This window comes from Nematostella vectensis, chromosome 12 (assembly GCF_932526225.1).
Source record: "Nematostella vectensis chromosome 12, jaNemVect1.1, whole genome shotgun sequence".
Lineage (NCBI taxonomy): Eukaryota > Metazoa > Cnidaria > Anthozoa > Actiniaria > Edwardsiidae > Nematostella > Nematostella vectensis.
The window spans coordinates 8465865-8490316 of record NC_064045.1 but is presented as its reverse complement, the minus strand read 5'-3'; the positions used below and the strand labels follow the sequence as shown (position 1 = coordinate 8490316).

At 40.6% G+C, this 24452-nt stretch overlaps 4 protein-coding genes across 4 annotated transcripts; 2 read left to right on the top strand and 2 right to left on the bottom strand.

Annotated features, from left to right (window-relative positions):
• Positions 1-2647: 2647 nt before the first annotated feature.
• Positions 2648-5348, bottom strand: LOC5500530 (QRFP-like peptide receptor). Its single transcript, XM_032368935.2, has 2 exons — positions 4798-5348; positions 2648-3716 (listed from the first exon to the last, which is right to left on the bottom strand). Exon 2 carries the CDS (start codon positions 3705-3707, stop codon positions 2718-2720), a length of 990 nt encoding a protein of 329 aa, XP_032224826.2. The 5' UTR covers positions 3708-3716; positions 4798-5348; the 3' UTR covers positions 2648-2717.
• Positions 5349-5849: 501 nt separating this feature from the next.
• Positions 5850-10792, bottom strand: LOC116616585 (growth factor receptor-bound protein 2-like). Its single transcript, XM_048720187.1, has 6 exons — positions 10623-10792; positions 10413-10510; positions 8177-8277; positions 7665-7686; positions 6936-7107; positions 5850-6363 (listed from the first exon to the last, which is right to left on the bottom strand). The coding sequence occupies exons 1-6, from the start codon at positions 10698-10700 to the stop codon at positions 6190-6192; spliced, it is 645 nt and encodes a 214-aa protein (XP_048576144.1). The 5' UTR covers positions 10701-10792; the 3' UTR covers positions 5850-6189.
• Positions 10793-14929: 4137 nt separating this feature from the next.
• On the top strand, positions 14930-16526 carry LOC5509613 (trace amine-associated receptor 1). Its single transcript, XM_001630064.3, has one exon. The coding sequence runs from the start codon at positions 15158-15160 to the stop codon at positions 16139-16141; it is 984 nt and encodes a 327-aa protein (XP_001630114.3). The 5' UTR covers positions 14930-15157; the 3' UTR covers positions 16142-16526.
• Positions 16527-16917: 391 nt separating this feature from the next.
• LOC5509612 lies at positions 16918-24188 on the top strand. The gene is made up of 10 exons (XM_032378522.2): positions 16918-17067; positions 18199-18300; positions 18520-18609; positions 19105-19288; positions 19871-19947; positions 20259-20377; positions 20933-21042; positions 21393-21550; positions 23479-23587; positions 23975-24188. Exons 1-10 carry the CDS (start codon positions 16948-16950, stop codon positions 24091-24093), a joined length of 1188 nt encoding a protein of 395 aa, XP_032234413.2. The 5' UTR covers positions 16918-16947; the 3' UTR covers positions 24094-24188.
• The last annotated feature ends 264 nt before the right edge of the window (positions 24189-24452 follow it).

The window sequence follows — 24452 nt, the reverse complement described above, 5'->3', positions numbered from 1 at the left end:
CGAAGTTGTCAAACAATTTTTTTAATCTTTGTAACACAAGATGCACCTTTTTTTTTTAAAGAAATTCCAAAACGGGAAGAGTTTTATAATTTCCTATAATTGGAACTGTGATTTTGCGGATATTTTGGCCGAGTGAGGTGGTCGTGATTATAAGAGTATATACCAAACGGAAAACTTGGATGATTTGTTGATGATTTGTTACATACATATTACATACGTATCATTTGCTACACTATAGCCCCCCCCCTATAGATTTAAAATAATTATTCAACCACTTGTCCGGCCATATAATCCCTGGGCCCTAATAATCTGAAATCTGAATCCCCAAAGTACACACGAGCGAAATGGTGTATAGGGGCCTACGCCCTATTTCACACTCATGCCTTGTATAACTTTTGTATTTGTATAACATAAAAGTACTTTTTTTTTGTTTTTACCTGGTTCCTTGAATGCCTCTTGTGTGTATGAGACGGGACGGGACGCTAGCACAGTCGGGACGCTAGCACAGTCTATTACCCGTGCAGTTCGGCAACCATGGACAGCTGTTTCGTCCTTATTGGGACTCGTCAGCATGGCATGGCCGGTTTGCATTAGTTAAACTTCATCGGCATTAAACTGCAGGGCGACCTGGACTCGAACAAAGTGCCCTTCACAACGTGCTCTTCACAAAGTGCTTGCAAAATTCCCGCCAAAACATCCACTCGACCAATCAAATGCTGGGTGTCAAGACGTAGTATGATTGAAGACTCATTTTAGTTTCTAACAGTCTTGAATAAAATTTGTGTATCGCAGTTTAAACCGATCAACGAAGGCTTTTGCGCACCGTTCACAGGGGAAATTTCTCTCGCCTCGGTGTATTTTGATATGAATACGTTTGTTAGTGAGCCCTGGGAACTTTTTGCCGCAAATTTCGCCTTGATAAGGCTTCTCACCAGTATAGTAAGAGTGTGACAACGTGTGAGGTACAATGGGCGGATAAACACTTTCCACAACTGTTTGCATTCATAATGCTCGTCCACACACCTTGCACTCATAGGGCCCCTAACCGGTATGTATGCGAACGTGGCGTTTCAAACTATTGGAAATAGCGAAGCCCTTGCCACAATGAGGACAGGCGTACGACTTTTCACCCGTGTGTGATCGGATGTGTCTCGTCAATTCTCACGCTGTGGTATACTGCTTCTCTCAGTAGTCACATTTGATAGGTTTTATTCCAAAGTGACTTCGAGTGTGATTCATCAGAGAGGGTACAGAGTGGTAGACTGGGCGAATGACTTCCCAAATTCCTTGTATTTTTAAGGATTTACTTCAGCATGCGCAAGCAAATTACACCCCATGTTGTTAGGCTGGCCAAAACATTTGCCAAAGTTATCGTACTTATAGCCTTTTTTTTCGAATGGACGATCAAATGACATGCCTCTCAGCGTGGTAAACTTTTTCTTGCATTTTTCACACTCATAACGTCGTTCACCTATAAGGATTCTCATATGGCGCTTTTGAAGAGGTGGTGAATAATTTTCCGCAATGTTTACATTCATGCTGCCTTCCTTTGGCAAAAACGTAGGAAGAAACCATACCGGACGGCCTTTATCTGCTGGTGTGCGTCGGACCTTGTGGTATGCGTCGACAGTCCACATATTCAGGTTATAAACTGAATAGGTATTGGTCTGCCGAAATATTGTTTAAAAAAATAACTCAACAACAAACGACTTTTTCTTTTAAAAAGGTTTTATTTCATTTGACACTTTGCTTGAAGAAAATAAATGTCTGAGGGATGGGAGGTACTGTCCATGTGCTTTCGCCTGCTCGACTTTGCTGACGCGACAAATCCAATTCAGCGTGAAGTATTGTTAAGATCTATGAAGAGACCTACCATGATCCACTGGATCAGTTATAAGCGGTCTATCCGGCCATTATCCACCCCCTGCTTTGTCCATTCGAGTTCCAGACATTGCCCTCACAGGAGTTACTGATTTGCTATTTTGGTCACACTGTGGCGCCATATTTTAAGACCACTAATAAGCCCCCACCTGCGATTAATCACAACCACCACCCCCCTCTCTTAAAGCAAATGCCAAGATTCGAGCCCATCCGCGCTCCGATCCTATCACAACCACCCCCCCCCCCTCCCTTGAAGCAAATGCCAAGATTCGAGCCCATCCGCGCTCCGATCCTATCTAGTTCCACACTACATACCCTGGACCTAGAGGAAGCCGGAGACCTCATGTTGGTTCTACCTCATCCATTTCTTGGCTAGATAGAGTCCTATAGTCTGCCTCAATATAAAAAAATTATGGCTGGGGCAGGTCACCCGAAAAACTTTCGTCTAGCGTTTATAGCCTGTCACGCTATGACACGGATGTCACAAAGCGAGCGAGTCACGTTCTAACCGTATCTCTCATGTTCTGCGTTTGAATTGGCTCAGGTGACAGTGAGTCATCAATACTGAATGCATTATGATTATATATTCTGGTCTCGGCGAACTAACAGTACAAGAAAAGCTGAAGGGACCCAATTTAAGCTCGCTCTTTGCTACCCTTTCGTGACAATTTTCTATATTATGTATTCATAGAAGTGACCCCCCCCCTCCCCCGGAAAATCAATAATGAGACAAACAAGAAACAAAAGACTACAAAAGACAGCAAGATCACAAGTGGAAAAAGTGTTTTGCTCAAGCATATGCTAAAGCTTAGTTATCCCTTCCCACCCCTCCCATATCAAATCCTTGTTAAAGAACTGCGCTCACGGTGTACTCCCACACATGCATCTTGGGTATTCCCAGAATGCATTTCATGCAAGTCCCTTAAATCACATGACTTGGCACGTCCGCATCTGAGTAGCTTCACGAGATGTCGGCGGAACTTTCCACTATGAAAGCAGTAAATTATGGGGTTGATTGCAGAATTGACAGTCACCATGGCAACAACAGCAGGGTACGCAATGTTGCCCTTGACGACGGCAGGGTTGAAGACGCTTGTGACAAAAATACTAAGCTCTGGAATCCAGCATAGTGTGTAAACCACGCTCACCGCCAAGACGATGCTTGTCACCTTTTTCCTCATTCTTAGCGCTGCAAATTGTGCAAATCCTGACGGATTTTCGCCTGTGAACCAGAGCTTGTGGACAACACAAGAGTAGAGAAAAAACATCGTACAAACGGGAAGAGCCCCAACAACGAGAAGAGAAAGCGAGCTGTAGATCTTAGGAGAGTTCTTATGGGGCCAGTCTTCTTTGCAGAACCCAGAGTCCGCGTCATACCCCCACACGGCGAATCCCACACTGTTCCAAGAGAGAGCGCCAAACCAGCACCCCGCTACAATCCACCTGAGTTTCTTTTTGGTAATACGGCGACCAGGCTCGCACGGCTTTGTCACGGCAAAATAGCGCTCTACGGCGATCGCGACAAGAAAATACGCAGAGGCGTACCCACAGGTCCATGCAAGTGTACCCCCGGTAACAGTCGCGCAAAGCGCGCGCCCTTCGGCACCTTGTGGGTGCTGAAATGTGCCTTGGAATATGTAGAGAGGCGAGAAGAGGACTAGGAGTAGAGTGTCTGAGATGGCCAGGTTACACAATAGGTAGTTCATCGGGGTTTTCATGGTCTTGTTGAGAAGTACAATGAGACAGATCAATATGTTACCAGTTATCCCCGTCAAAGAGACCGCTGAGAATGCCATGCGTAGTAAGGTGGAACCGAGTGAAGACATTTTAAAAGTCTGGAAGAGAATCGTAGGATGTGTCACCGTGTTTTTACGTAATATATGTCTTAAGTCAATTACAAGTAGCATCGAGTCACTCCTAGATATCAAGTCACGATTCCGAAAAACACATAGTATCGTAAAATCCGAAAAAAAATGGTACCAACCAAAAGGAAATAACCATACCGAGCGAATCCCTGATTTGATACTGATTCAATTCTGAGAAGATCAGAAGCTAATCCCGAATACACTACCGAGTCATTTTTAAGTACGACCGAGCCAATCCTGAATTGCACTGCAAAAATGATGTCTTGATAGCCTAGTCCAAGGCGTTCTTGTCGGGTTTCCTGTGCTGGGAGATGAACCGTGAGGTAGCCTGGGGGCTGGGACGAGCTCACCCAAAGAAGGGATCCGCAGTAAACCCAACCACAGGAAACCCGATAAGAAGGCCTGGAACTAGACTGTCTTTGGTTCTCATACGTGAATAAATCGAAAAGAAACCTTACCTTAGAGAGCTGAAAGATAACTCTTTGACCCCATTTTAACTTAGGTCTTATCAACCAGATTGCACAACTATTTGAATAGACGTTGCCAAATTGCAGAATTGGTTTGGCAAAAATGTCTCGTCATTGTTCCAACTGAATGCAGGAACAAATGGTTAAATAGGCGATTAGTTCGTTTTTCAAATTTTTATAAATGTCCATAAGACCCATAAGGAATTTTTATTCTTAAACCGCATCTACGCCAGCACTTAAACCAGTTTAAAACTAGTGGTTTAATTAAACTGGTTGAAATCTCGAATCTCCAAAGAGTGGACAGAACCAAGAACAAAACTGAATAGACTGTGCTGTACATGTTACTAAGTGATCATTTAGCTAGTAAGAACTCAACACAATGTGAGACTTGGCAAGTTATCAGGCAAAGAAAAACCTTGATTAATTAAACATGGTTTTGGTGTGAATGCAGCATAAGATCTGCCTTTTGCAATGACAACGTTTGTTGAAAGTAGAGTACTCAAATTTGTAGATGATCGTGACCACGAGAAATATCAGCACAATATCTAGTTAATCTCAGACAGAAAAACTCGAATAAAGCTCACCTTATATTTGCGCACGAGAGATGTTGTAAACCTTATCCCAGCAGGACGGAATAACGAATGCGAGTCGTTTACTTGTGGTATTGAGAATATCAGTTCGTGGAAAAAGTGGCCATTTCGCAAGCTTTTCTTTGTCTAGAATATCGTGCTTTCTGTTTCCATCAGCTAGCTATTTTCGTTAACTGTTTTTTTTTTTTTTTTTTTGCCCCCTGCACGGCCAAATAAGGTATAGTTAGGAATAGTTCATTAAATACCCCCAAAAACTCATCCGTTTCTCATCTGTTTTCCACAAAGGTTCAGCGTTTGAAAAGCTCCACAATTACCCCGGCATGTCCCTTCGACCCCCTTGAACACGATTATCTTCTGTCAAAATTTTGTATCTGTGAATTTTGACTTTATCTTCACCAATCCTAAGGCATCTTTATACTTTGGTAACTGAAATGAGGTTCGCTCGGTGCTTGTACCTCGTATGTGTCAGAACCTTTGGCACCACAGAGCACTCGAAGGCTCAACGAACGAGCGCCCGCCAAGTGCCTTATTATGAGAGGCTCTGGTACAACGAGCCTTTGGCTCCCCTCTACTGGTATATTTTCAGCCCCATACCCAGGGTTTTTCTTGAGAGGGAGGGAGGGGAGGGGGGGGGTGAGAAATGTACCTAAAAAGTGGACCTAATTTTTCAGGAAACAGGGGGGGGGGGGGGAAGTGATAACAATCTGGGAAACAAAAAGGGATTTGCAGTATCTCCACGGGACGTTTATTGTCGGATTTTGCTACATACCAGGGTGATCTAGCTGATGCTTTAGTTTTGTCTACAAATAGCACGTCTATTGAGACCCAAAGTTGGACCTTCTGCCGTTGTGTGTGTGTGTGTGTGAGGGGGGGGGGGGGGGGGGAGGAGTGCGGTGGTACACCCTGCACCCCCCTGGATACGGGACTGATTTCTACAGACTTCTCCAAAATCTATTTTCATCGATAATAGGTCCATTGTTTCACCACTGATGAAATTCAAAAATAAAATAAGCACACCATTTTCACTTGCTTTGAGAATAAGTGTGTTGTTTTCATTGATTTTATTGACGTGTTTTTGTACAATTTTTTGGAATCGATTTTGGAAGGATTAAAATGGGAAATGAACCGTGCTTATTCAGCCTGGGTTCTGTCCATAAAAAAATTAACAAACGTTAAGACTGTTATAGAGCTCGACTTAACAATTTGCTTAGTATCTAGACATCAACGTGAGACAAAAATATAATCTGATAGCAGAGACGTAGAATGTCGTAATCTTTTTGAAATCGTGTAACATCATAGTGAAAGTGGTTTCCGGTAGATTTCGCGTCTACTCGTCACGCTACTAGTGATATATTTAATGAAATATTCTCGTAATGTAGCAATTACTTATTTAGAACTAACATAGTTTCTTGGAAACAGGCCTTCCTCCCCAGTTTCCGCGACGCGGCCTTTCCACCAGTTGTCGTCTTCTTTATCCAAGACTTCGATGTGGTTTCCCTTTTTAAAGTTGAGCTCCCCTGCTTCTTGGGCTACGAAATCGTACAGGGCCACGACAGTATCCTAAAAGCAGAAAAGAAACACATTCATGATGGTATTATTTTTGCACTAGACAATGCGTAATAATGTTTATTTTTAGTTTTTGTTTTGAATATCCAAAACTCTATTTTTAAATTACAACTTTTCCCGTATTATTGATACTTTCAAAGTATAACTGTTTTAGTAGGATGGATTATAGTTTACCTTTAGTTAAAGCGAATATAATTCACTTACTCAGATAAACATCTCATTTGCATAGGGTTTCATAGCCTACGAAACCATGCATAACCCAAGTCGGATCGACGGGCTTTGAGAGAGCTCAATTGAGAAGAATAAGGAAGGAATTCAAATCAAAAGTTTTTTTAAGCAAATGAATGGTGAAATGAATGAATGCTCAATAGGAGCGGTCTTTTCTTTTATACCGGAACCTTCGTGTTTAAGGATTATGCAGTTCTTCAAGAACTCCGGGGAGGGGATGGCTCACATGACCAGTAGGGGCGTGGCTATGCCACCCGATGTTTTTTTAATGTTTCTGTAATTGTTGCCTCCCACAATAATTCGAAGCCTGTTACGACTATAGCACTACAAGGACATACCTGCGAGCACTCTGAATCAACATCCTTCAAGAATATTTGTTGCGATCTGCTCACAGATGAGGTACGGTGGTATTCGACCAGTTGATTTAATGAGTTAAACTTTACCACCCACAGAAAGTACTTTCCTGCACCGTCACGCAGAACCTTGAAATGCTGGATGTTATTTTGAAACCTGCAAGGTGAGGGTCAAGGTCAGAGTCATGGTCAGGATGACGGTTAAGGTCAAGGTCAGAGTCAAGGTGAGGGTCAAAGTCAGAGTCAAGGTCAAGATGACGGTTAAGGTCAAGGTCAGGGTCAAGGTCAAGATGACGGTTAAGGTCAAGGTCAGAGTCAAGGTGAGGGTCAAGGTCAAGATGACGGTTACGGTCAAGGTCAAGGTGAGGGTTAAGGTCACATTTTCTCATGTAGCAACTCAGTGAGTTGCTGAGATCAAAGAGTTTGGAATAGATTGGCCATTTAAAGGGGGCACTTGAATGTTTGGATCAAAAGAAATGTACAATGTTCTAATCCCATAACAGTCAACCGTCATTGGTATATTCATGAGATCTGATTGGTCAGGGCTTGTTTGCATGCAGCAAAACTGACAAGCTATCGAGCCTCATTGAAATATGAGTTTGATCTGGAATTACATTACATGGGGTCTTATTGGAACTGCTTACATGAATAATTTAAGTAAATAATTAATTATTTGATCATAAATAATTTAAATCTTGGGTCAATTAAACATACCTTACAGATAAAGAAAAGTCACCTGTAAAATAAAATAAAAATTGTAAATAAAGATGTTGTTTACCTGGTTTTATTATGTTTGGGAGATGTAACTGCTAGTCACTTCTAGGTTTTCTCCATAAATTTTTAGGTAACAACAACAATAGGGGACTTTTGGATGTCAAAGATTTCTGCCACAATAAACACAGATCTGACATTACCAGTAACACCAGAGAGTGATGAAAAAAAAAATAGTTTATATACATAAACTTTCTGGCTGGAGCATGAGCAAGTTTGTTACCCCCAAAAATGATGTGATTTCTTAGTGCAAATCGCCTAGTGTTGGAGATAGAACAATGGTGGGGGGTGGAAAGTCATATAAAAATTAAAACTTATCAGGCCCTTTTTATCCAATTTTACAGTATATAGAACAGTAAATCTGTTTATAAGAACTTTTTTTTCAAGCTAGCCTCCACAGTTATTGATAAATTGTGCTATTTAGGTATTTAGGATAGGTTTTTTTAGATACACACCTGGGGTGCTTTCACTTTCCCTAATCAAAAATGCCCCATCAAAGTTCTGTTTCATGAGAAGATCTTCTGCATGTGACCTTGTAATCTTGCCCTTGAACCAGCTTCAGGAATAAACATAATTATTTCTTGAGCAACAACAATGGGCATTAGACAATTATACTCACAGTGACTTATACACAGGCTTGACCAAGTTTTTTTTTTTCAAACCATTTACAGTTTATTGTTTTTATTCTATTATACATTCCAAGGTGAAAAAATAGGAAACAAAGTCTAACTATTCAAAGACCTACACTTTGAGCAATTGCTCTACTTTGAGTTGTACTTTTTTAAATCTTAATACCCAATCAAAAATAGCTAAATAAAACCTAGTCTTCAAATATGCATATTCACTTGATACAGTTGAACCTAGATTTTGCGATACTGGATTTTACGATAACCTTGATTTTACGATGAGGTTCCTTGCTCCCGGTAGAAATAAAGTGAAGTGTATGAGAAATTACCCCGATCTAACAATATTGGATACGATATTCACGATTTTACGATACAAATCTATAATGTTGACCTTGAAACAATGATATTACTGATTCTGTCTATCAACAAAGAGAGAAAAACTCAAGACACCACACACGTACCATACAGTTAATCGTTTATCTTGACTTGACAGATCTTGTTAAATGCAGATTACAGTTTACAGTCTTACACAGAGTACAGTTACAATATTATTATTTTCTAAAAATTGATAATTAACCCGACCTTGTAACAACAATATTTTCAATGGATTTTCCTTTATATCATAAAATCGAAGACCCTTTTTTAACGATACCTCGATTTTACGATTTTACATTTTCTTTCTCCAGAGTCACATCGTAAAATCCAGGTCTCATTGTAATGCAGTGTACAAAATCCGTATTACAGGGCTTCTGGAATTATGCGCTTGTGCGGAAGTGGGATATTTGGCTTTTTCCGCGTAATCCACAAAATTCTGCATAATCCCGTGTAATTTGGCTAAATTTTGAAAGACAAAACATTTAATTGCACAGCTGATGTGTTCTTTTAGGGTTGTTACCTCTATTTCTCGTGAAAAAAGAGATATTCTTCGTAAGAGTGCGAAATTTCGAACTGAATTTCCGAAAACAAATAAAATGACAAGGCATTCTTTGCTAAACCGCCTAGGACTAATAATAAAATACTTTTTTTAATTGGCTGGTGGCTAGGAGCCAATGAAAACTCGCCTAAGATATTTTCACGCAAAAAATTAACCTTTTTCAAGTTATTTCGTGCTTTCCTTCAGTACAAAATGTTGTTTGGGTGTAACAGTTGATATTCCGTGTAATTTAGAGCGTAATTCAGTAAAGAATCCCGCAAAATTTTGATTTTGAAAGAAAAATGTATTGCAAAATCCTGCGTAATTTAGCGCGTAATGATTGATTTTTCGCGTAATTTAGCCAAGAATCCTGCGTAATTTTGAGTTTTTTTTCGCATAATTCCAGAAGCCCTGTTATTATTTTGTAGGCTTGCTTTAACCCCCTCAAAAAATTTGACCTGCCAATAATAATGCAACATGACATAAGCGTAGCATAGACGTAAAATTATAAAAACTTTCTGTTCTTCTTGAACTGATGCTTGCATCCGTCGAGCTGGTTCTCGTGCGACATGAGACTCTTACGCTTTTGTCTCTGCTTACGTCACTCGTGAGAACCAGCCTGTTTACGTGATGCAATGGACCTCTCAACCCACCCCTAGTTCCACACATGCAGGCCGCTCTTCTGTGGAGAGCACAGCCATACAATATGGCAATACATGCTTTTGAATGCATCCACTATAACTATAACAAACTAATTAATGACTAATTAAGAGCTACAATAAACAAAGCAGATCCAATATAGTTAAATATAATAATTTGTTAAATTAACATCAGTGAAAACCGATATTGTGAGTCTACTTAATAAAAGGGGCAAATCATTTCCTTTTCCATCATTTGTCCCGGAAGTTAAGAGGACAAATTATTCATCAAATCTACTGGGGGTATGCCAATAGAATTCAAATATAGTTTAAGAGAAAGCTTAAGCGAACAAATAACGTTCGATTTCAGTTATAGGCGATGCTTGAAGCTCAGAATCTTGAAAATGAAAGATAAGACAGTAGGAAAAGTAATTAACTTACAATAAAACGTATCTCATGTTTTGGCATGTTTAGCTAATAGGATGGTGGCGATTTGCATGCATCTTCTACTTACTCGTGTGGTTTCAATTCGATGTAGTTAGCAGGGATCATGCCAGAGTTCCCTTCCATTTCAGCTTGGTACCAATTTTCATCGACATCTTTGTTCAAAATCTGCAGGAACAAGGACGGAGGGCTTAGAATGAGCTGACTTTTACTGTCAGTGTTAAAGTCGTGTTTTCGAACGAAGAGCTAGTTTTAAATGACGAAAGAGGTCATAACTCACCTTAACAATACTGCCTTTTTTAAAACTCAGCTCATCTGAGCACGTGGCGTTAAAATCGTGTTTCGCCACAGCCTCCATGTTGCTAGATTTGGTTGATTTCTAGTGGAGTATATCTAGTATATTATGAAACGATTCGAAGTCGAAGCGAATGTGACCACCCACGCCCGGGAGGGACTAGGCTCTAAATTACCAAATTTGGCACACTCAACTGGGGGTACAGCAACCACGCAGCAGTCCAAAAGAACAGGGACCTTAGCCGCATTGTCACCAGTTTACTTCCAGTCGGTTACGTAACAATCTCCGATGATTTTTAACGGAAAACGCGAAAAATATTTCAAAATGTGTTCAAAGTGTGTCTACTGGAAGTTTCTTTGAGGATGTGATCGATAATTTAGAGCGGATGGGCTGTAATAGTAGCTTTTATTTTACAACGCTATAACCTTGACAACAATAGCTGGTTTTCACAAGGGGCGTTGGCTATCTACTTCTATACATGATACAATATTTACAATAATTTTACTAATTGTATATAAATATATATAGATATTTAATTTCTTTTTGTAAAAAAATAAATTCTTAAAATTGGTTTTTGTGAGAGGCTAATTTTGTTACAAAGGCATTGAATGTATCACATTCTCTTGTTTCAGGGGATAAGCTGTTTGCTCCGCTATATAAAAAAGATTTTTTCATGTTTTCAGTTTTAGGGAGGGGTAGTTGCAGTGAGGAAGTTGAACCCCTGAGATCAATTTTAGTAACTTCATTTTTGAACTTAAATAATTTGGTTAAACATTCTGGGGCTTGACCCTTCAACACTTTAAACATTGTTTTAGATTTAGATTTTGCCCATTGTTCTTCTAAAGTGTCCCATCCTAAGGCAGAAATTCATTCCTCCAGTTTAGAATAACTCGGGCAGCCCTGTTTTGTAGGACTTGCAATCTTCTAACGTGGCCCTGTCCCAGAGTATCCCATACCTCACTGCAATACCCAAAGTGGGGTTTAATAAGGGCATTGTAGATAGAGATTAGAGTATTTCTGTCCACATAGTCCTTAACACTTCTTATTGCACCTATACCACAGGAGACTTTTTTTTGCAATTTCATCAATTCGGTTGGCCCATGACAAGTGACTATCAACTGTCACTCCCAATAATTTGCTATGGGATACTTGCTTAATTTTGCTAGAATCGATTATGATAGATGGCTGTTTATCTAAGTTATTTATAATTTATAACGAGATCCAATCAGCAAAAATCCGGTTTTAGCAACATTAAGGCTCAATTTATTTGCCCTGAGCCAAAATTTAACCCTACTCAGGTCGTCATTCATGGCCCCCTCAACTTCCTCCATTGACACGCCAGATATTGTCAAAGTAGTATCATCCGCAAACATGCGAGATGTAGAATTTTGCAAGCACGCTGGTAGATCGTTTATATATAGGAGCAAGAACAGGGGGCCAAGAATTGATAACTGGGGAACACCACACGTGATATGGCTTTCAGAGGATAGCGACTCATTAACCTGGCAAACTTGTTTTCGGCCAGATAGGTAGGACTAAATTAAAAAAACTAAACAGAGCATCATGAGAAATCCCAAGGATTTGCATCTTGCGAAGTAAGATCTCATGATCCACTGTATCGAAAGCCTTTTTTTAGATCTAGCAAAACGACCAGATTAAACATTTTGCGGTCCATGTTAATTAACCATGAATTTGTGCAATCCAACAGAGCTGACACGGTTGAGTGAAGCCTCCGAAAGCCAAATTGGTGGTTAGAAATTAAACTATTTTTTTAGCAGATATTCGTATAATTGGTTATAAAGTATTCGTTCCATAATTTTACTAATGACTGGTAGAATTGAAATAGGACGATAGTTTTCCGGTAATATTCGTTCACCTTTCTTGAAAAGAGGTATTACCCTAGCTATCTTCCAATCATTGGGAAAATGGCAAGTTTTGATAGAACTGTTGAAGATATAAGAAAAAGACTGAGCAATTGCTGGCGCTGCAGCTTTTAACATCTTTCCTGACACTTTGTCAATGCCAGTGGCTTTAGATTTTGATAAGCTGTAAGAGCTTAAGAACATCATTGTCACTAACAGTTTTAAAGTTGCGAAATTGTGAACTCGCACCTTTAACAAAATGCTCAAAGTCAACACCGTTACTATCAATGGATGCCGAAAGATTTTGACCAATGTTGGAAAAATACTGATTAAAATTCTCAGCTATTTCATCAGGCGCATATACACTAGCGCCATTTATTTTAATCTCATTCACTGTACGCTGATCCAAGGATCGTCCGAGAAGATCATTAATTATCTTCCAGGCTTCCTGTGGATTATCATGTTCCTGGGCTATTTTATTTATATAATAACTAGACTGTCTTTTAACGGTTGAGGTTTCCGTCGGACCTCCGCAAGTAAACTGGTGATAATGCGGCTTTAAGCAACGACAACGGCAACGTGGACGACGACGGCAGAGAACTCAGAATTCAATAGCAGCACGTGAAAATGCATTCTGTCTGATACATTTAAGCCGTGTCCATAAAACCACGACGTGAAAACTCCAACTTTCACGGTCTATCCATGTTGAAAACATCATAAAAAAGGCGAATAAACGCCTGTACGCGCTTAGGCTACTGAGGAAAGCTGGGGTCGACCCAAATGACCTCATTAAGATTTATCTTATTTTTAATAAGATCGGTCCTAGAATATGCGGCCCCTGCTTGGGCGTCTCTTCCCATCTATCTGCAGGACGCGCTGGCATACAAAAAAGAGCTTTGAGATGTATCTATGCCGAATACGATCTTCCCTATCAAATTCTGCCGCGCTGCAATTGCCACACTAGATGAGCGCCGTAAGCTTCTCTGCCAGACTTTTATATCTAAAGCTACATCCTCGGAACCCCTCAAATCGGTTATCCCATCCCGTTCCGCGGTAAGCCATGGCTACGCCCTCCGCTCGGCAAGTGTTCGGGCAATACAGCCGACCGGTGGAACTGATCGCTTCAATAACTTTATTACTATCCGCTTTGTCAATTAATGTTTTGTAATGCTGGCCTTCCAAATAATTCAGTTGTATAATTACTGGAAGTGTTCGAATAAACTATTATTATTATCAACTGAGGACGCGGACGTTTGCCGTGTTAACTCCCCTAACTACGTTCGCTGCTGTAGAAATAATGTCCTTTGTTTATCTTTATCTATCTCTGACTATAATGTTTCGCTTATTCCATTGCAATTGAATTGATCGAGCGCGAACACATCTTTTTCGATCTTGTTGTCCTAGCCGTCGCCGTCGTTTTTGCTTAAGGTCCCTAACGGCTGAGGGGAGGGGGGGGGGGGGGGGGGGGGGGGGGGGGGGGGGGGGGGGGGGCAGAGTGACGAAGCTTATTTGAAAATCTGAATTCATATCAATGAATAACTCCATCGTTTCATCAGCATAAGTGACAATCTTTCAAGCGAAAGAGCTCTTCAAGTAAATGTTATATGGGGAACGCACCAACGCACTTTGTAATAAATTAGAATTTCCGTCTTATCAAAGCTTGAGTATGAAAGGTTTTACCTGGAATTTTGGTGTATTTTATTTCTAAAGCGCCATATTTCGCTCTTCCGAAAGAAAAATATGAACTCGAGGATCTAAAATGTTCCTAAGAAATCCGAGGAGAGTTGCATTCGAGAGGTTTGATCACAGTATTTTCTAAAACCTGATAAAACAAAACTTCTTAGATTTCGTGCATTTCAATGTAGCTTGCTTTTGTTTTTCTGGATACAAAAAAAATGGCATATGCACGTGCGTGACTGGACAAAGAAGAACAAACGCTAAAGTCAGCAATAGATATAGGTCGTAGTGTGCTACACATAATGACGACATTACTATAGCAACACAACCATTCCCAAGAGACGCAAGAGTGAAAAAGACACCGATATTTTTCAGTGTACATCTCAGCGAGTTGTGGGTGGCGTAACCGACTAAGACATGGCTGGGATCCTGGTTATTGCCTCCCCATTAATGCGCGGGTACCTCAGGTTCCTTTGTGTTGTACAATTCGCTAGATAGCGTTGCTGGGGCCGAAATCTCCAGCTTTAGCCGTAAAGCTCATGCTGCCATACGGTTTTTCAGCGCATGTCTGAAAGTATGGTCTATTTTTTCTAATTTTACAGGTTCTGGGCGAGGTTCGATTCTCGGCTGCTTTGTCCTCGAATTTATTTTTATTTTTATTTTTTTGTTGACATTTACTGTCAGTAATTTTGATGGTGTTCGTTTTTTCTTGTCGTCGTAGTATTTCTTTATCTCATATATTTAATCGCATATCTTTCTTCTTCCTGGTGCACTATTTGTCCTTATCATTCTAGAAGGCATAGAATGGATGGTTCAAAAACCATATACATGTAGCGCGAATATGCTTTCTTTTGCTAATTATCTGTCTTACTGCCTAACTATTAGTCATTCCGTGACTTTGGCTGCCCATAAAAGAGCATTTGATTCCTACTTCCTGACAAGTAGTGCCAGCTGGTGCAAGACGGTCTTTCGCCAAGTAAGATGAAGATGGTCTTCACAAACAACTCTCTTGATTTTCTCTGCCTTGATGTCTTCCCCCCTGGGGTTAACACACTCGCATTTTCGGACAGTCATGTATTTCGGACAATCACTAGTTTAATTTGTGTTGTCAACGGCATTCTGAGTCCTTCAATAGTGGTTGTCAACTTGATGGTTTTCGTTGCGATTTTAAGAAAACCTCGCTTACGTACCGCCTCAAACACATCTATCCTTTGTCTTGCCACAACTGACCTGATCGTGGGCCTTCTCGCCCAACCGGCGTTTGTGGTTTTCCAAGCCAGCAAGCTACGTGGGAATCTCAACACAGTGCCATGTTTTGAGATCTTGATTGCCAGGTTTCTAGAGATATTTTGCATTGGGTATTCGTTTCTCACGCTGAATCTGATGACAGTCGAGAGATATCTAGCGGTTTTTCATCCTTTCTGGTATCACGAGAAAGTCACAAGCAAAGGAATTATTCTCAGCTCATTCATGTGTTGGACGATTTGGACCGCTTTATTTCTTGGTGTTCGACTCACACTTGGAATAAACAGTCACGAGGAACTGATAATAACATCAGGTACCGTGGCAGCGACACTTATTCTAACTTCTCTAGTTTACTACAAAATCTTCAAGCTCGCGAGGAGCTCAGTGAATGCTGTCGATTTCAGCAACGCGGACATTCAGAAAAAATTGCGCGAAACCAAAGCAGCGAGAACTGTTGTCATAGTCACTGGAACTGTTTTTCTTTGTTGCTGTCCTACGTGCGTCTCTCTGTTGCTAGACCGGCTGAATGCAGTGGATAAGGCGGTGATATACCACGCCATTTATCCAATAGCAGAGAGCGTTGTATTCTTGAATAGTATCTTGAACAGTATGATCTATGTCTGGAGATGTGCAGAGATCAGAAATAGTATGAAAGAAGCGCTAAACAAGCTCAGAAGGAAACAATCACTTGCAGCTAGCGAAAGTGTGAAGGCTAGCTAGTAAACCTGTTGAGACACACTGAACAATAGCTAATACTTGAATTACACTTGAAACGAACCAGAAAGGTGGAAATAGCCTCGAGAGTGGAATGGAATAACAAGATTAATTTTGATATAACGGCACTTTGCGATTGACCTGTCGTTTATTACGCACTCGTTATTTTCAATAGCTAAGCTGTTCAAATTGTCTCTATATTTTTTAAGCAAGCGTATGCTTTAGACTGGATGTGAATGTCTTAGAATTATATATGACACTCTGCCATAATGCTTGCGGCGTGTCTCTGCTATGCCGGAGGAACTGTTAATAAGGCGAAATCAATAATAGTTAGTTTAAGTTATCAGGGGCTGGTTCTTGGTTATCTGCCGATTGGAGTTTAGTTAAAGTTATTTAAGGTAAAGAAATAAATTGAAAAATTTAATAGTATAAAAAGAAAAGAGAACAACGAGATCGCTTCCGATTGATAGGTCGAATGATATAACTCGGATCATCTCGAATAATAAATTCGAATCCTACACCAAAATGACAAAAAATAGCAATTGATTCGACTTTTCGATTTCTTAATAAAAAGGTATTCAGAATACGGTTACTAGCTTAACAACAAAAGTTTGAAATGCGTATAAAAGTTAAACGCCCTTTTAAGCGGAAGTCATTCTTCATGGCTTTTAAAAACATATTCTTCTAATGTCGGAAAAAGGCACATCGCATTCTTTTTTTTTTTCCAAATGACGCACGCGCAATTCGCTCGCGTCGATAATATACTATGACGTCATCACATTTCTGGTACGCTGATCCTCCAATCATGGGCGATGGGCCACGTAGCAAGATTCCTATTGGTTGGGGTCACGCTGTGTTTTCTGCACTTTACAGAAGCCGGCTTGAAGCGAGACAGAGCAAGGAAGGAGGCACTGCTTGGGAGATTATTGAAGGTAGAAAACCACAAGTTGTTCTATCGCTTAATTATACAGGGAACTCTACCATGTATGGAACAATGCGTTCTCGAATTTGAGCGGATATTAGTGGGGGGATTTGTAAGTTTTGGATACACGGGCCTGCACTCACGCGGCCGTATATCATTGAACAAGCTAGCACGACAAACCCGCCAGCTATGCTACGAATATTCTACGTATTATGATGTGAATACGCTTTGAATATGCTATGAACAGGCTATGAATACGCTATAAATATGTTATGAATATGGTATGAATAGGCTTTAAATAGGTTATGAACAGGCTATGTTCATGTATATCATTGAACAAGCTAGCACGACAAACCCGCCAGCTATGCTACGAATATTCTATGTATTATGCTGTGAATACGCTTTGAATATTCTATGAACAGGCTATGAATACGCTATAAATATGTTATGAATATGGTATGAATAGGCTTTAAATAGGTTATGAACAGGCTATGAAAAGGGTATGAATAGGCTATTAATATGCTATGAAATGCTATAGATATGGTATGCATAGGCTATGAATATGCTATAAATATGGTATGAACAGGCTATGAAAAGGCTATAAAAAGGGTGTGAATAGGCTATGAATATGCTATGAAATGCTATAGATATGGTATGCATAGGCTATGAATTTGCTATAAATATGGTATGAATAGGCTATGAATTTGCTATAAATATGGTATGAATAGGCTATGAATATGCTATGATATGCTATAGGTATGGTATGCATAGGCAATGAGTTTGCTATAAATATGGTATGAACAGGCTATGAAAAGGCCATAAAAAGGGTATGAATATGCTATGAATATGCTATAGATATGGTATGCATAGGCTATGAATTTGCTATAAATATGGTATGAATATGGTATGAACAGGCTATGAAAAGGCCATAAAAAGGGTATGAATATACTATGAATATGCTATAGGTATGGTATGCATAGGCAATGAGTTTTCTATAAATATGGTATGAATATGGTATGAACAAGCTATGAAAAGGCCATAAAAAGGGTATGAATATGCTATAGATATGGTATGCATAGGCTATGAATTTGCTATAAATATGGTATGAATGCTATGTATGTTCTTGTCTGTTTGTCAAAAGAAGAGAAATGTCGCTGAAAGCATCAAGACTTGCCAACACTGGAATATTGTGTTATCGGATGACCCAAGCACCGCTGACATTCTTGTGCGCCTGCAGAACGCGGTAAGCTCAGGCAAAAGACGGGACAAAATAATACAGTAAAACCCTCCCCCTACACCCTCTCATACGTGGGACGAGACGAAATAATGCCGTAAATTCTTTCATTAACCCTTGTGCCTCTCACATATACTTCTTATTTTATAAGCGAAAGGACCACTAACCATATCATCAATACTAGAGTGTTTATTACGTTTATTTGATGCTTTTTTGTCGTGTTTACAGGCGGCGGTGGTGAAAAAGATTTCTGTCGCACTAACCTGTTCGACTATGAGGAAGCTGGTGGAACCCAAAGCACACTACCAAGTCAAACCGGTGAGCTCATTACCTCATACTCTTTTCATAACAGCATGATGCCAGGGGCGGGCGCAAGTGAAGGCTGTGATGTTCTTAAAAAGCCAGGGCCTGGGCTTGCTTAAAAATGACCGCATAATTGGTAATCATAAATCACTGCATGTTAACGTGGATATTCTTGTCGTAGACTGTTCTAAGGCGACAAAAAATTGAAAATATGATTGATGTGGACTTCCAAATATGATGTCGGCTCGTAACCAGGGGAGTGCAGGGGCTGCGAACGTACCCCCCCCCCCCCACACACACACACACCCAGCGGCCGAAGGTCCACTTTCGCCCCCCCCCCCCCCACCCCAGGAAAAACTAGGAAGGAATTGAGCGAGCTAGAAAAACGACAGTTTTCAAAACAAGATTGGTTGATGTGACTTTGCCTACACAATACTTGTCTTTTCAAGGGAGGTGGGGTTGGGGTTGGGAATAGACCATATAGACACTTGTTTCCGTTTTTCCATTCAGTCTGAGGTTCGTGACGTTTTGCTCTCCGTCTCTGTCCTTCCCGCTCATTATCATTATGGTAATGAGGTTCGCAAGCACAGATGTCTGCTGTCCACATGGACCGAGGACTCAAGCAGTTACGTCGCGTGCAAGATAGAGATACCCGTTTGGCCAAACGGACTGTTCTATTACAAGTGTAATCAATGTGAGTTTTACATCCCAACCATCCTCGTTGGTCATAATTTTATTATCATTATTACAATCACGATTATCATAGCATTATCACCACCATTAATACAACCACCAGTATCATCATGATGTCATAATCATTATTATCATTATTAACAAAATCATCACTACCACCACCACCATCATTATTATTATTATTATCATAATTATGATTACCATTACTAAGAAAATAATCACTACCACCACCATCATCATTATCATTATCAGCATCATAATTACCATTACAACAAAATAATCCCTACATCACCACCATAATCATCATTCTAATTACCATTATTAATAAAATTATCACTACTACCATCACCATCAACATTATCACCAAACCCTCATATCATTATCACCACTATTACTATAATCACCGTCTATACCGCCACCATCACCACCACAATCAACATCATCACCATCACCACCGCCATCGTCACCACTGCAACCATCACCACCACCACCCATATCATTAGTCGTCATCACAATATCATTTTCTTTTTCTCTAGTTTCCTAGCCATTTTTCTTAGTTTCATTTTTCCACTCATTTCGGTAGATTCCATAGGACAGCTAACTGTGACTGAATCAACCTCAAGAAGCGGGACAAAAATTAAACTTCTCAACACAGGCGAGGTGATTATTAAACCAAACATTTATTACCTCACTGCTTTTTTTCTAGAAGCGTGCTCACAGCCGTATACTCGGTGTTTTTCGCCATCCGAGTCGTGGTAGAGTCGTGCGTGGCAACCTGGGTACCAGAGTCTCGTTTCGCAGAACTGTGGCAGGTCTCAAAATGTTGAGGGTTTGGGGGGGGGGTGTAAGCAAGATACAGAAACATTAAAATCATGGGTGAAGGCGGGAACGTGCCCCAGTGTACCACCCCTTGCTACAATCCCAATCCCAAATCCGGTCATACCAGTTTTTCACGCCATCGTTTGTTTCAGGAATCACTGTTCATGGTAAACTCGACATGTGAGCCCGCGATATCCACACTGACCCACACCAACAAGTTCAAGCGCCTTGACTCGGAAGAGGACTGGAACCTAGATTTCCCTGCATCCTGGTGGGTTGGGGAGGGGGTGATGAAGCCGCGTATAAACGGGGACTTAATGTTGTAGAAAAGTCTCCGCACGTTTCCGCTATGTTTCCGCGTTTACTGTCGAATCCGTTGTCGGATCCGCGACCCGCGTTTTCAAAACACGATTTGTTTTGGTTTTCTGTTCCGTTAGTAAAACCATTCTGAGCCAATCAGAGTCTCGCTTTGTTCACTTCCCTATGGCTATCCTCTGGACGAAAACCAGACAGTATCGCGACAAAAAGCCAGGCAACTGCACTAGGCGAGATATGGCAAGAATCTGATTGGCTTAGAATAATTTGACTGGCGACACAGAAAATCCCAAAAGACAAAAAAAATCGATGTTTTGAAAATGCGGCGTCGCGATACAACGGATTTGACAGTAACAAACTGATGAAACATTATAGAGGATACAAAAATGTCTGCAAATGCAGAAACATGCAAGAACGAGGAATGTATCCCTAACAATGTGACTATGTTTAATCTGGGGTGTAGAGCAATGCGGAATTGTTATTTTATCTTTATACTACTACATTTCTATAGTGATGGTCGAGTTGGGATAAATTACAAAGGGAACTGCAAGGTCCGTGTTTTTCACGTGTGCTTAAAGACCATTACCTTCATCAAGGAAGTCCAATTTCCCTTTAAAGACGGTGAGTTGCTGTTCTGCTAGTTTTTAAAAAGATGAACCGCGGAAACAAATGACCACGTTTATTTGCGTTGAATTCTCGGGGAATTTTCAACAAAAGAGAGTTTTGTAGCTAACTAGCCTTCTCTGTCAAATCATATATTATAAATACCAAAAGGCCTTATTTTCTATTTTTCGATCTGGCTGCATCTATCGTTTTAAAGCTCATAGACTGTTTTGGCAGTCTGATCCTCAAAAACTGTTTTTTTTTTCTATCTGTCGGTTTATGAGATTTGATCAATCAAAATTCACTTTAATTTCTTAAGAGATGACAGGAGTATCACAACGTAAGTGACGCGTTGAAAACATTTGCAGGTGAAATAGATGAGTGTGAGCACCGGAAGTCAGAATACGCTGCTTACTCTCTGCACTGGCTTCCGGCTCTGCTGGGGGTCAATGACATGGCTACGGCGGTGTTGGTGCCTGTGATCGTCTTTCTCGTCATGGCAATACTGATCACCTTACTAATCAAGGTATGACGTCATCCATACATATCACCTTACTAATCACGGTTTGACGTCATCCATACTGATCACCTTACTAATCAAGGTATGACGTCATCCATACTGATCACCTTACTAATCAAGGTATGACGTCATCCATACTGATCACCTTACTAATCAAGGTATGACGTCATCCATACTGATCACCTTACTAATCAAGGTATGACGTCATCCATACTGATCACCTTACTAATCAAGGTATGACGTCATCCATACTGATCACCTTACTAATCAAGGTATGACGTCATCCATACTGAACACCTTACTAATCAAGGTATGACGTCATCCATACTGATCACCTTACTAATCAAGGTATGACGTCATTAACTAATCACCTTAACGATAACGTAGACCCAAATGGCTTCATTTCGGGTGAAATTTTTTTATTATGCCATTCGATGACAATAGGCACACTCTAGATGAAAGCAAAAAAAATACCACCAAAATCTTAAATACTCCGCCAGATATTCAAGAAAAACCGAATTCGAACGAGTGTAGCGTTATTCTCGAAGGCGTCAATAATCCCATAATCCTGTTTACTCAAAGTCTCGCGATCAGCATCCGGGGAACTTAGTTTTACGGCTTTTCCCTCTAATTAGCATAAAAGCGCGTCAGTATCATTATCGAAGTTTTATCCGAGATTTATCCGTATTTATATTAACTTAATAAGCGTTTACTCTAAATTTTGCATAGTTGTATACTACGCAAAGATTAAGTAAGAATCCTTGGCTTCCTTTGAAGAAGGCTAAGCGAGGAAGAAAGCCCAAAACATAGAGTTGTCTCCGTTCGCGGTCTTTATAAGTTTTCCGCGCTCTTCTTTTCTTCGGTGCAAGCTCGCTTCGGTCTGGGCATCTTTCTTCACTTGCACGACTAGCGCTATGACATTTGAGCGCCCAAGAGTTTTCCCGCTGCGTGTAGAGCGTGCAATGTGATTGGTTGCCATACGCGGCTCTATTTGCTCTTCGTCTGTCAGTACTGTCACGCTGCCTCTAATGTTTACACAACTTCAATCCCCGATATCTCGCAATCAAATTTCACCCCATCTTACTCTAAATATGTGAATTAAAGGTACACTTCTAACCGCCCGATTCCTGCGCAACTTGGCAAGCGTCTAGTATAGATATTGTTCTGTCACACCGTGCCGCGGATAATCAATAGCTTTTTTTTGCTACGGACTTAATTAGCGCGTTGTAGTCAAAGAAGCAAAATTATTCCACGCCTAACTTTTACTCTTGATTATTAATCAACGAGGCTGTGTGACGTCAAATGTAGACACGGTTTGTCAGTTGAGTACATGACGAAAGATATAAAGCAGATCCCGGGAGGTTACGCGCTTTTGGTGTGTATAAATAATTCGCATGTTTAAAAGTGGTCGATTTCGCACTTCGGACCAGGCAAAAGCACTCAAAATTAAGCGCGTATAAAAAATGATTATTAGGAGCAAAATACAATCATTAAGCTTTAAATTGATATATAGTTTGTTGGCATTTGCTTTAATCCGACGCGAGCGCGAGCGATTTTGCCGGGACGATCGGGGTAATTACCGCTTGGGTCTACGATACGACGTAATCTATACTGATCACCTTAGTAATCCAGGTATGACGTCACTAATACTGATAACCCCACTGATAACCCCCCAAGGCGTTATCAATACTGACTACCAATAATCAAGGTATGACGTCATCCAGGCATAACGTTATCTATACTGACCACACTAATTCAGTTATGACGTCCCATTTAGCATTCACCGCTAACTAATCAAAATATGACGGCATCAAGCTGCATCAATCAAGCTATGACGCAACTTAGGATCATTGCTCACTAGTCAAGATATGACGCCTTACAGTACATATCCTATTTGAAAAATCAGAGTATGACGTCACATTTTCCTTTAACAGTTTGTGATGACGTCATCCTTGCATGGCACGTCAGCAGCCAGGCGGGAATTCAGACATCGCTTTCGAAGCATCTTCAGGGCTCGCTTGAACAGATTCACAAGTCTCGAAGGTAGGTGTTCCACAGGGAGCTATTATTCCCCCGAGAACTTTCATATGCACAAGTCTTAGTAGACTGCATGTAGGCCTTTGATGTTGCTTTAATTGCGAAAATTCAGCCTCAAGCGTTTGTAGCCGCCATTTTCGATTTGGGGAAAAATAATGAAACGAGGGGGAATGGGAAAGATAGAAAAAGAACGCCTGCTTGATTTGGGCGGGGGGGGGCATCTGTGGGCGTTTCTTAAATTGCTTAAAATCCAAGATGGCGGTACAATCGTTTGAGGTCAAACAAAATGACAACCGTTGGTGTTGGTGTCGTTATCGCTAAAAAAAAACCAGCCTGACGCCTGCATACAAGGTAAAGTCTTGTGGTAGGTATAAATTATGATTTCTATTTCAGAATACAAGAAACAAAAATGGCTGTTTAGAATACCAAATATACGTGAAGCAATGGAAAGCATCAGGAGGAAACTTCACCAGATGAGAAAATCCTTGGGGACTTCAAGGCTCCCATCATGACTTATATGAATGGACTCTAGCCAGCAAGACGCATCGATCGACAAGCCGTAGGAGACTTGCAAATAAAGTGCTTCTTTGCGCATTGAACATATAAATTATTAGCACACGTTAATGGGTGAGGGAATTATTATATTGATCGATACAGCTGTATACAAGTGACCTGGTTATTTTAAAAAGCCCCTGATTAGTCATTTCCTTAAGCCCGGCGCAAACGGTGAGCAAAACTTCACTTGTGCAATTTGCTCACGTTTTTTCAATTTGCTCAAAAACTCACAGTTCAAGCAGGTGAGAATTTTGCCTCAGTTGCTCGCGAGACGTGATTTCGTTCGATCGACGTCCGCACACGATGAGTTTTTGGC